Here is a 13,488-nt window from a genome sequence, read left to right on the forward strand (position 1 = left end):
AACCACAGCCAAGATGGTCTCATTCTGTCCAGGCACAGTGCAAGCAGGAGACATGACCGGAGCACCTTAAAGTCTCATCCTTATAATTACACTCGCACTTAGCCAACCAAAACACTCAATCTCCTTCAGCAGAGTAATCTTTTTGGAAAGGACTGAACACAGAGGGAAGAAGATACAAACATTCATTCTGTAGGCCAAAGGAAAAATCTTGTTAGACAAAATATCAATTTGTGTTTTACAAAATAGAGCCTGCCTTTTCAGAATGCTTCTTTTAGCACCCAAATTAATTTTAAAATGAGGCTGAAGTTTGTCAGATCTACGGAAAGTAAAAAATAACCCTAACCCTAAATAATAATGTAGGCACTGTACAGATATTTGAATTGCAGATCGAACAATTCAAACACATTAGACCGCACTACAAATTTGCTTGCATTGCAATTTGTTAATTTGTACATCATTTATCGATATGTTGTGTGTTTATTTAGCAAAATGTTTATGAAAATTGTTTTAATTGTATGACTAAATTGCAACATTCTCATTAATTATTGTGGTACATTTACTTAGGCTGTGTCCCAAACTGCATACTTCATACTATTCTTACTCATACTTGTATTTACCATGACTTTTTGCTGGTGGTATTACATTTTTAAACAGCTGATCTCAGTATATAGCAGCAGTGTGGCAGTATAGACATAGTGGTGACACAGACAGGGGACTGTTGCTGCTGCTGGTGAGCAGCTTTCACTGCAGAGCCAGAGAAGAAACTTTATTACTAAAGTTGTCTCAGGCTGCTGTGGCTCTTTGGATCGCATGTTCACTCTAGAGCCATTGTCATTACAAGCAGCTATGTAGCTGTAACATAAAGACTTCCAATGATGGCCTCTGAATGTGCTCTGATACTACATTTTCAAGTTTCTAATAGACTCTTGGCTGTTTGCATGCTGCAGAAGGAAATCTAGCACTTGACCTCACTAATTGATTTTTGTTTGCATGTCTCCAAGGTTCAGTGATTTTCCAAAGTACAGAAAGTGTTCAGTGATAATATCTTCCCACGCCCAGTGCCAGACCGGCACTGATGATATACGAGGCCATGTGTACTCACCATCCTCCCGAGACCTCTGAATGAATGCATCGACTCCACTTTCTCCGTAGTTCCCCTCTGAGGCCACTGTGGACACGTAGTTCCAACGCATGGACTTGACGATGTCCACCATGGCCTGGGCCTGGTAAGTGTCTGGGGGCACCACACGGGAGAAGAAGTCGTAGCGGGTGTTGTCACTGAGCTCCGGAGCTGTGGAGGCGTAGCTCACCTGGGGTATCTGCACGGAAAACAAAAATGCATCATTATAAGCTGGAGGTGGCTATAGGGGAAAAGTGTTATGAGCAAGTAGTGAGGAATATAGAGAAAATAATATATATATATATATACAGAGGAAAGGCAAGGTATATTTGTGTAGCACCGATCAACAACAAGACATTTCAAGGTGCTTTACATAAGAGATAAAAGACAGTTAGACAAGATAAAACATAAACACTACACCCTCTAAACCAAATCCAAAGTAAAAAGGCTAAATGCCAAAGGCGGATTTAATCCGAGAAGAACCCCTAGAAATGGCAAAAAAAAAAAAATCACTCAGTGTTTCCCACAGAATGGGCGGTGGAGTTTGCATGCACGCACAGGGGCTGCAGAAAATTTTGGGACGAAGCCCAAAATAAAGCAGAAACTTTAGTTTTTCGCAAGAGCACTGAACCTCAATCAGTTCATTTACAAGAGGGACACACAGACAGTGGACCTCTCTCTCTCTCTCTCTCTCTCTCTCTCTCTGGCTGCTCACTCTTGGTTTTCCAGAAGCTTGATAACAAGCCTCCCAGGAGGCTCACCTGCTGTGATAAGAGTTGCGAGTAAAACTTTTTAACATTCTGTTGTGTTAAATGGAGCCTCCAAAGGCTAAAAGAAAAAAGCCACTAATTCTGTACCCATGGTTTTTAAATCTGTGTGCCAAACTGTGGTCATGCTTTTATAAACTGTGGGCACTGATTTGCATCGGTTAGGATTTCATCACACCGGAAAGAGAATTTTTTCAGGATGCCCAATATGTGTACCAAATTTGATCCTTCTAGGTGAAAGTGTCTCAGGGTGGTATTTACTATGTTAATGCTAGGTTTGTATACAGTATATATACTTATATTAATTATTATTTTATATCAAATGTATTTTCTTAGTGAAAAAAAGTCTTAATCTCCTCACCTTAACTCCATTCCCATACTATTCTCTTACCCACACACACGCTCTCAGATCACCACACACACCTGCTCCTGCTCCTGCACCTGCACCTGCAGCTTTGTGTATTGTTTATTTTTTTTATATTCACCAATAGTACATTAGACACGTATGACGGGCATAACTACAATCACCACAGCTGCAGAAACATAATAAAACAACGACATTACAGAGCTACAGTTGAAAAATTAGATTTAATAGCACCACAATCATTGCATTTACGGGAGGGACGTACGACGGGGGGGACAAATGGTCAGAGGACTTGTCACTACTTCACTTCCTCGCTCTTGTGTGTGTGTGTGTCCCTCTCTCTCTCTCTCTAATGCAGTGATTTTATGGATAAACCGCCCAGGTATCATCTACGTGTGAGATACCAGCTAAGGGCTCGGGCACTGTTCAGTTCTTGGGCCCTAATAAGACAATATAAATACCAATAACGACATATGTATGGATAAAATAGGATACAAATCTGATAAGTTAGTATAAGACATGAATAAATTGTCTTACGTTTTATTTGATAAAAGGCGTTGGCAAAGAGAGCAAAGTTCTGATCTAAAACAAAGTTTCAGCAACACAAGTTTTCTGGAAGTTTGTTCCAGTTACACAGTGTAGAAATGTGAATGCTGCTACTCTGAGTTTCTTTTAAAGCTACAGGGACATTAATCAGACTTGTCCCAGATCATCTAAAAGGTCTGTACGGTCGTAATGAAGCAGCACTTCAGCGACGTAGTCTTGTACTCAAACATTCAGCGCTTTGTAGCCCATTTGACCTATTTTTAAGTCCACTCTGTTGCTCTTAATGAGGACTCGAGCAGCAGAATCTGGATCAGACAAAGCCAGCTGATCAACTGGAGAGAACTTTAGACATAAGTCCAAGCAAACAGGGGAAAAGACAAATGGTTACTATTTCTTGAGTTAGGATGCTGGGTGACAAGAGTAACCAATTCAACCAATTCAATTCAATATCAATTCAGTTCGATATTGATCAACATGCTTCGATATCGATTCAATAATATTCATAGATGACAGAAATACCAAGAAAATGTATTACAATACCTCCTGATATTTGTTGCATAATATTGTATGGATTATTTGTATAGGTTTAGAACCAACTGTCTACAAAAACATGTAATGTTGCGTTATTCTTTAAAGGTCCCATATTATGCTTTTTCTGGTTTTATATGCCCTTTAGTGTGTTTTCCAAGTGTCCTGTGCATGTTTAGGCACATCTATGTGCAAAAATTCAAAGTCCGCGGAAACGCGGCTTCTCCTATGTCCTCCTGTTAGCTGCAGCATTAGCCGCATGTAACGCTCGGTTCTAGCCCCCCTCGATAAAAAATTGTCAGTGCGGCATCATTGTCAGTGTGAGATCACTGATCTAAGTCCATTGGCTCGTTGTGGCAAGCCCTGCAGCTCATGTTGAAATTTCCGAGACGCTTGCTGAGCAACTGACCAATAACGACAGAGCGGATCGGCAGACCAATCGGAGCAGACTTGGCCCACGTGGGGTCTAACAGTGTGGGCTCAGCAGAGCGTAGCTGATAGACTCAGAGCGTAGAGGGAGCAAGGAGGAGCAGTACATGAAAACACATTTTCGGACTTTAGCTATTGTGAACGTACAAAAGTAGGTACATAGATTAAATATAAGAACCTATATAAGCATAATATGGGCTCTTTAACAAACAAAGGATAAAACATTAAAGCACAGTATGCTCTGAAGTGCACATCTGTGCCTGAGCTGAATGTACAGCACGAAAGTAATAAACATAACTGTGCTGTAATTATATGGAAAAAAAGAAAATGCATTTAAAAATAAATCTTTCCTCATAGTTTTGCTGTGCATTTTTTTTTAAATAGTGCAATTATAATTAGACTAAGAACATGCCTTAGTTTTTGACAACACAATAATTGATTTCAGGTTTTCTGAATTGATGTTGAATTGGGAAAAAATGTATAACAATGCAATGGTTCATTGATATTTTTCCTCAGCTCTAATAAGAAGAGAAGATTTATTTTTATTTAGATTTCTATTTTAAAAGAGCAAACATGCTGAAAGACAGTACTGATAAAGAACCTGAAAGAAAGGTCAAATTGTCGCGCCCAGGAGCCGACCTGCCAACACTTGTTTTTTATTTTAAATAAAGAACTGTAAGAGTAGTGGAAACAGGAAGATGGTGATCTTATTATCAGTACTGTGTGTGCTGTTATAGTATCATAGCAGGTCATTAGATTAGTGAAGTTGATGTTTGAAAAGTCAAAGGCATGGCAAGTTTATTGATAGAGCATCATAAAGCAATTCAAAGAACTTTCGAGTGTTAGTGACAGAACATTTATAACATGAAGAGCATTCAGAGACGAACTGAAGGCTGGTGATTATGTTTAAGTTATTCCAACCAGCAGTGAAAGTTACTTTCAGAGAGATTTGGTTTTTATCAAATGAAGAAGCTAAAAGAGAGACAGGATATAAAACTAGAAATGTTGTCTTGCTGATCCGACACTTAAAACGCATTTGCAGTGTTCATCCATCAGTGTTTCCCAGATTTTGACAGTGGCCTGGATGATACATTTGTGTATTTGAAAATGTAAAAGAAGATTTTTCATTTTAAACAACAGCCATAAGGAGGCCTTCGTTAAACAGAGAGCTGGCACAGACAATACTTGTAAGTGGGGCACAATAACAAGGAAGGTCTCCATCTCTCTCTGTTTTTCTGCAGAGTATGTGACTTACAGTAGACCCTCTTCAGGACAGCACAAAAAAAAAGTAAATAAGTTACAGTAGTAGGGAAGAGTGTTAAATAATTAACCACAGATTTCTCGACCCTTTGATATCACATACAGGACTGGTACCGAGTTTGGTTTACAATGACCTTGAACTCTGACTATCCAAATCCCATCAGTTCATCCTTTACAAAAAAGCTAAAAAAACGAATTTTCAGAAAGTCCCTTCAGGCATTCCCAGGTGACTACACTAAGAACAATCGGATCGTAATAATAGCTAGAAAGGGGTTTTAAAAAGACATTATGATGCCAGAGTGTAAAACTGATGCATGTTCTCTTTTTATTCTATCACGACCACTACATTACCTCAAACGTGTTAATAAAATAGTTTTTTTCATAGAAGTAACAACGGTCTTTCACAACCAAATTATATTCAGTTCATCCTTGCACAAGAGTGGATGTCCATGAACAATTTGACAATATTCCCTTCAGAAGTTTGGAAAACAACGTGCTCAAGAATTGGACAGATGTGAGGATAGAGGGATGGTGGGAAGGGCGGGGCAATCGGATTAAATAATGCAGACGCTGGTAGAGAGGCCAAATAATCCAAATTGTCATGTTAACAGCTAGCAATGGCAACAGAAACAAACAGTTTTACATTTTATATTACCACAGATTGTATATAACATGGACGTTTTCTCAGTGACGACAGCCTTTGGTTTCTGAAGAGGCTTTATGAAGCCCAACAAACCATATTGAAATCCCATTAGATCTAAAACGGGGCCGTAATGGTGAGTCATTGGCTTATTGCTGTCAGCCACAAGTGGACCCTGAAGGAACTGCAGTTCTTTGCAGTTCAGTATTGGCGGAGTTTGATGCTTTCTGCTTTTTTTTTCACCCCACAGTGACTGGTGTTTAATGTGTTACAGTTTGTGTAAACTTTGCAATGGCTGTTAATCATTTTTCCCTTAGCTCAAAAAAAATCCTACCTCATCGTAACCATTTTTACCAGAAGTCTGACGGCATCCTGCCAGCTGCCTTCCTTTTAAGACTCAAAATATAGCTACTGATCCTGCACCCCCACTGAGCCTTTTACCCCCCAGGCTCTGTGCTCCCTGCTGCAGCAGGCTGGCCACTTCACAGGCTCAGATGATGATGTGTGTCAGACTCATGAGCACGGGTCACTCACTGAACATTAATATATCTCCTAACATCCTATCAAAGAATGTTTCACTCTCTATGGAGTGTTGTTGCTTAGCTGTAGCCTCTCATGCGTTATACAAATAAATCAAACATTTACATTGTATGCTGTTTATAAGACCACAGTGTGGCTTGTAGTATAGTAAAGCTTTATAAGTGCAATAACTTGCATCATGGCAGGCTTCTTCTGTTCCTTTCACTGCTCCAAAGATTGTACTGATGTGTGTGCTGCTGAAAGAAAAACATTACATAAGAAACTTAAATAGAAAAATAAATGGGTCAGCTGAAGCACGAAGCTTTTCTTGAGTGACCATCATTTCAGATTTTCTGATGGTAGTCGTGCTTCACAACACAGGGGACTGTTTTCAGGGATTGCACCGTGTCAGTTTTTGTGAAAGGTAAACGTTGCTCGTGTAAATGGATTTTTTTCATCCCTCTGGCACACAGTGAATCACCAAACAGAAGGCAGAGGTGTTTCCTGGTAATGACACACACACTGTGCCTTTTTGATGACTATCTGCCCTTGTGTATGGTTTTTTTTTTGTCTCTAAACAAAATGACGAGAAGCAGCACTCAGTGGAACATAATACTAATGAAAAACAGTCCTGTTTTCCCTCCAAATACCTCTTTGCCACATGCAGCATTTCATTATCCAAGACAAGCCCCCCCCTTGAAATCTGATTGGCCACCCCAGATGCCACTTTAAAATCACATACAATGGTTGGTTATACTGGAAAAATAAATTATATGTATATAAATTATGAAGTAAAATAAATCATAGCCAGCTTGATGTAATTAGTAAGATATGATTAGTGAGATAGATTCATTGATTTGTTTTACACACACCATGGGGAAATGCATGTTGGTGATCTTGATGGTCTTTTAATGCAGTTAAACTTTGCCCTTAAATAAAAACATTTTGTTTGGATTGGGGGGCACAGTCAATTTTCCTCCTCCAATGGGGGCATGATATAAAAATAATCTAGCGTGATCACTTAGACCTATTACATAGAGGGCAAAAAAAAAAAAAGCAGCTTCCCCTCTTTGTTTTGGAAATGGGAAATGTTGTTTTCATCTCCTCCACCACTGCCTTTTCCACTGTTGTCCAACCAACTCTGCCTGCTTTGAAATGAATTCATAAAGACAGGTTAGAGGGCCTGAGTCGCTGAGGTATTTCACTTCCAAGTACAACGACCTTTAGGTGATTCCCTGAGCGAGCTTCAGCCTGGGAAAAACTTAAAGTAATGATTAAGAGAGCAAACAAATTAAGTAGGTTGATTCAAGGAGCAAAAATTTAAAAGCTCAACAAAGTTTAAAATTCTATTTGATGAAAAAAAAAAAGCTGTTCAAGAATAGTTTACTATTTTCACCACTTCTCTAGTTAACAGTGATGAAGGCATCCCTGGGAAACGTAAAAAATTAATTAAAAATTGACTTAACCAATGTTATATATATTTTGTTGTCGAGTACTTACATTAGCTCAAATATGTCTAACAGTTATCAAAGCCAGAGAAGTCCGTAATTTAATAGTAGTACAGTAACGGGACGTGTCTTGTCTAGGCAGCAGCCATAACAGGCAGGGCATCTTTATCGTTGCCATGGAAACATCTGATGTTGTGTCCGCTGCACAAGTAAGTGGGAACTGCTAGTACTACTGTGTGTTCTGCTGTGATTAAAACATCAATGATACATGGTCAGGAAACATATTCTCTTCCTCAGGTCGATTTCGCCCGTTCGTCTTGACTTAAGGTCAACTCGGAGTTCGTTTTCATCAGGGGTGGGGCTGGGGCATAGGTGTGGAGTAGCAGAGAGGACTCCCATGATTCTCAGCCAGCCTCAACGTCATCTTTTGTTATTGTATTGGTTGAGAGTCCCCTGGCGGCAGAACTTACATACTGTGCCTTTAAAGCTTTAACACTTAAAAAGGCACTGTTAAGGGTTCTGTGTACCTGTAAGAGACAGAAGAAGGCACAGCAGGACAGACCAACACTACTACAAAATAGCCACATGGACCTGCAGTGCAACAAATGGTTTCTTCAGATGATATATGAGAGAAACCTGGCAGTGTGGCTTTCTGATTATGAGATAACTAATAAATTAGCACATCACGATGCATGGATTAACATTTAGAGCATCTCCTTGTTTACCTTGCTTATTAAATATACAATAATGCATTATTAATAAAGCATAGCATACAAGTTTACAAGTTCCCCTGGCTGTCATGTGACTTTCTCGGCGGTGACACCTCGCATGTTCTCTGCTGAGGACCCTGTAGAGTGAAAAGCTGTTTCATTGTTGTGACTACTAACAGATACAGTCTCGGGACAAATAGGCAGATTTCTGTAACACTTTGTCTGCTACTGTGAAAGTGACAAGTTCCAGTGTGCTAAAAGCATATGAGAACATTTTTTTTTGTTTTGACCAGAATATTACAAGATCTCAAACCACCTCAGTTTGTGAATGCAGTGGGAAAAATCTAAAACAACAACCTTTAGAAGCATGTTCCTCATCTCTGTGGAGATGCATGAATATATTTGGGTGTGCAGTTTTTAAGTCTATCTTGACTACCTCAATGATTTGATAGCTCACTTTTAAATGCCTAATTTCTTATTTAAGTTTCCCTGCTAAAACAAGACATTTTCAGTACATTTTCGTAGTCCTGAGATAAGTGTCTCTGGTTCCACATCCTCTTAGAAAGTTATCATGCGGCATGGAAATATTGTGTTGCATCCCTTTATGTTTTACAGCATCATTTAATACCTTTTAGCAACTGTCTGGCTCCGCATTCATAATACCAAATGTTGTTTCCTGTTGAGATAAGGAGCAATTTTATGATGATTATGTTGGGACTCAAGGTTTGTGGGTGCAGAATTTTCTGTGTAAACCTTGCTGGCATGCAAAATAGATGACTATATTTGCATCTTTAATTTTCAGACACCTGACAGATCCTTGCAACCTGCCGCGCCGTCTAAACACAGAGCATCTGCTTCAATGGGATGCATATGGGACACATGGATGAGTAAACATAGCTTATACCTAGCAATCTCATTCAACACAGAAGAGTGCTTTCAAATACATGAGCTAAAGCCAGGCTGGCGTCCTAGACGACTCAGCTCTGTGATTACACGTGTTTACTAAACTTGTGAACCAATAACAGCATTAGAATTTTATCAACCTGAAAAAAAGCTACTTTTAACACAATGGATGTATAAACATGGACGTAGTCTCAGTGACATCACCCACTGGTTCCTGAAGCAGACTTTTGAAGTCCATCTGCGGCGGTCGCCATATTGGAAATGCTGTCTCAAAGTAACTTTCAGTCAACGTCCAGGCGAACAGCTACACCTGCCTGTCAGTCAGACCAACCACGCTTCTTACTATTAATAACGCTTATCCCTCATAACATAAAAACAGATGAGTGTTTTTTCTATTATCTTCGTACAGTGTATGCTGATCAAGAAATAAGCTATTCAGATTTTTTTTTAAAAAGTCTTGAACCAGGCTCTAAACATGTTTATTTCTGCTTTAAAAATTGGCTTTTTTGAATGACTTCCATGGCTTTTGTGATCAGCCTCAAGTGGAGACTTGAGGAACTACCCTTTTTTTGCACTGGATTCATTTTTCAACACCAGAGGTTGCCGCTTGCTTTCACATCAAAGTCAACATCAGCTAATCTTCTTCTCCGGTCAAAACAAAAGCAGACCATTCAGCAATAGAAACTTATAAGGCAGACATACTGGCTGCTGCATTGTTATCACAGAGGCCAGCACTTCTACATGGCATGTTTCTTTAGTATCTGATGATATAGTAAGATCATTGTATGATTTAAATCAGTACCTATCTTACATACTGGACCTTCAAGTTGAAAGCAAATCCCCATAATCATCAGCGCTGAGCAGCCCTGACTGCTGTCTTCAGACAAGTGTAAATGTAGAAACAAACAGCTGTGATAATCGTACACTAAAACATCTGGCAAGCTCAAAGACTAAAGAGTTCAAGGTTTGTTTTTATACTCCATGAACAGAGCGCTTTGGCATTGTCTGCTGCGTGTTGGAGAGCCCCAGAACAGCAGATCTCGCCGTGTAAAATGCTCCTTGCTCTCAATGCTCTCCTCGCAGCAGGAGCTCTGTGTGTTGGCTTCAGTACAGAAAGGATTGCATTATACCTAAGTGTCAGTGGGCAAAAACACACACTACATTCAGAAGGAGAGATAGTGCCCACAGTTTGCTGCTTCAGCTGCATAAAGATTAAATACACTGAAATCACAACAACTAATTTATGCTGTTTTACTGTATTATGGCCACTTGGAATCTGCAATAAAAACGACAGTAAATATAATATTTGTTTTTTATGCAATCTCAACATCGACTCAAACACTCATTATACTTTCATTTTTATAGCTCCTCAATTCATTTAGGCCACGTAAGGAAATTTGGCTCGGCAACCATCAAGAGAAGTAGTTTACATTTGGCAGAGAGGGACGTTGGTGATCTCTCTGAGTCAAACACACCACTTCAGTATTCACCATTTCTCCTTAATTGCTATCAGCTGCTGTTGACACTGAGGGGAGATTAAAGTTTCACTTTGTTACTGTCAGGGTAAGTGGAGCAGCAAATAGCTGAGCCTCTTGAATAGAAAACCAATTCCTACATAATGATATAACAAAACAGAATCCCACAGCTCTGGGAATAAACAAGCCAGCAATGAAAACAAAGGGGGCATTTGGCAGGGATTCAGACTAATTCATTGTTAAGAAAAGTGACAGGAAATTAATTCATTATCGCAATTATTTTCTTGGACTTTCAATAAGGCAGTGCCTCATTTCTTCTGTCTTCTCGGGCTGCGTGTTTATTTTGATGCACAGAATTGTTATGTTGGGTTTAAGCCAGCAGTTCATTTAGCTTAAATGGTCAAAATGTAAGCCTATGTAATGCTGCCTGGTTTGAGTGCAGTCACATGCAGCCACACTGTCCTCTGTCAAATGTCCAGCCCCGAGAGGCGAGCGATAAAATCTCAAGACCTTTTCATAATATTTCCATCTCTCAGATTTGACCTTTAATATTTTGACATTCGACTGAATTGAGAGGAGAAGGCAAAGCCAATAACGCCGAGCTCTTCCTACTTTGTCTTCCGCAGAGACTAACATCATCCGGCTTCAATCATGCAGATCACTTCAGGGAACCAAAGGCTCCCCGACTGCCTACTACAGCGTTACTGAAGTGAGTAACTCTTTAGTTCAAACGGGATTTATGAACTGAGCTGAATTTACCGGTGATGTGACCGTTAAAGATGGGGGCACTTGTCCTCCAACATGGAAAAAATAAAACCATCAAACTCTGTGATGTCATAAATAATGTACTGAGGGCCTCGTTTTGAAATATTTCTAGCAGAAATGTACAGAACTGGGATCAATCAAATATATTTGACAAATTACCGAGATCTTCTTCAAATGATCCCTGTTGTTACAGAAGTATGGGTGCAAAACATGAAAAATTTTGTACAGCAACGTGTTAGCAGCCTCACAGTTACGCTACCCTTACGATGAGGGTGTGTGGGTGTTTATTTAATTTTGTGTTTTTCCGTAGAAAGACAGTCCACTTAACGACTTTTGTGTCACACTTCTGCTTTGTATGCTCAGGTTTGCTCGACAATTTGAAACACTGTCATTGTTTGAAATTGATGAGACAAATGACCTTAACGAGGAGAGCTAACTGAGATTGTTCATAAAATACTAAAAACACCCACCACATTAAGATGACCGTACTGCTTTCCTAAACCAATTCAGACTCACAATGCAAAGTGAGAGGGTCCACTCTGAAAGTCCAGACCCGGTCACATGGGCCCTCTTGGGTCCCTTTGGATGTCTAAGATGCTCCAAGGTTTCTTTGAAGCCCTTCTCGTCTGTGCTAAACTTAGCACCCCCATCTGTTAAAGACCTTATGATAGAGCGTGTGAGGAATCGACTCGCCGCTATCTGGGTCTCTATCTCTCTGCTCTCCTCTGTGTGTGCGCACCAAAGACGGCACCTCTAGTGACCTTTTACTGCAGCTACTGAAGTTTGTAGAAGACATAACCGAGTCTATCGATGGCACATAAGAGGGCTTTCTGCTGCTTTAGTGAGCCCAAAAAGAAAAATGCTCCTGAGGAGGCCCAATTTCTCCAAAATACCACAGCAGCATCTGTATCTGTATCAGTAATGAGAACAGGGTGAGAATATCTCCAGTCTAACCAAAGAGGATGTTACTAAAGCATAATTGTTGCCTGCTCAGTGTGTCACAGTCAGTCCTGGTCCAGTCCTACAGATCCATCATTGGAAGCCTCCTCACACCATCAATCACAGTCTGATGTGTTTCTGTCTCCTGCTGCTGTAAGGGAAAGCATGTCATTCAAACCTCTGAGGGGGATATATCGAGTCCTGGCTGCACTGCATCACTCACACAATCACACACACACACACACACACACACACACACACACACACATACACACACACACACACACACACACACACACACACACACACACACACACACACACACACACACACACACACACACACACACTTCTGGACAATAACAGAGAAGGGAAAAAGCAGAAGAGATTTACACTGACCCTGCCAACTAGGACAGACACCTGTTTGACCTGTTTGGTTCGCTTAAACCAGCTGCCACCCCTGCTGTCTCCTCACATGGGCAGACATTTTTCATTTCAAATGTGAGACTCTAAGAGAACAGATTACCAACCTTGAAATATTGCTCCAGGCTGGAACTTAATTCCTCGCATTTAGATACGAGTGAAAAAGACGATTTCAGGCATTTCAAACTCAAGAAATCAGACCATTTATAAGCCTGGAAGCAGCTGTCATCTCAAGGGGGCTCTCGAGTTACTTTACGCTGCACCATTTGATAAGGCAGCATGTCAAGCTAACGAGCGGCTACTCACTAAACTAATGGTGAGAAAAACAAGTGTAAATGTATTTTGTGCCGGAAGAAATTTCAAAGAACAACATGCTCGTGGTGTGATTTAAAAAACATATTTGTAAAGATTTCTTTGGACGCCCTTGTCTTCTTATATTTTCTTCATCTAATTTCAATCAAGTACTCTAGAATATAAAAAGATCTCAGCCAGACGAAATCCACCAAAATGACCATTCAGTTGGATAAACACCTCTCCTTAATAGTTTAAACTCAAAAAGAAAATGATCTCCATGAAGGTAGGATTACTTTTAGCCGAGCCTGAATTTCTGTGCAGGATTGCAGGAATCGCACCCAAAAAATAAATTCCTGCAA

At 40.0% G+C, this 13,488-nt stretch overlaps 1 protein-coding gene across 1 annotated transcript in view; it reads right to left on the reverse strand.

Annotated features, from left to right (window-relative positions):
• Positions 1-13,488, reverse strand: part of LOC132978266 (metabotropic glutamate receptor 4-like) — a 188,734-nt gene that overhangs the window by 82,840 nt on the left and 92,406 nt on the right. Inside the window, exon 3 of the mRNA XM_061043419.1 lies at positions 1,103-1,319. Within this exon, the coding sequence (XP_060899402.1) occupies positions 1,103-1,319 (217 nt within the window). The remainder of the gene's footprint in view (positions 1-1,102; positions 1,320-13,488) is intronic.

Source organism: Labrus mixtus, chromosome 7, assembly GCF_963584025.1.
Source record: "Labrus mixtus chromosome 7, fLabMix1.1, whole genome shotgun sequence".
Taxonomy (NCBI): domain Eukaryota; kingdom Metazoa; phylum Chordata; class Actinopteri; order Labriformes; family Labridae; genus Labrus; species Labrus mixtus.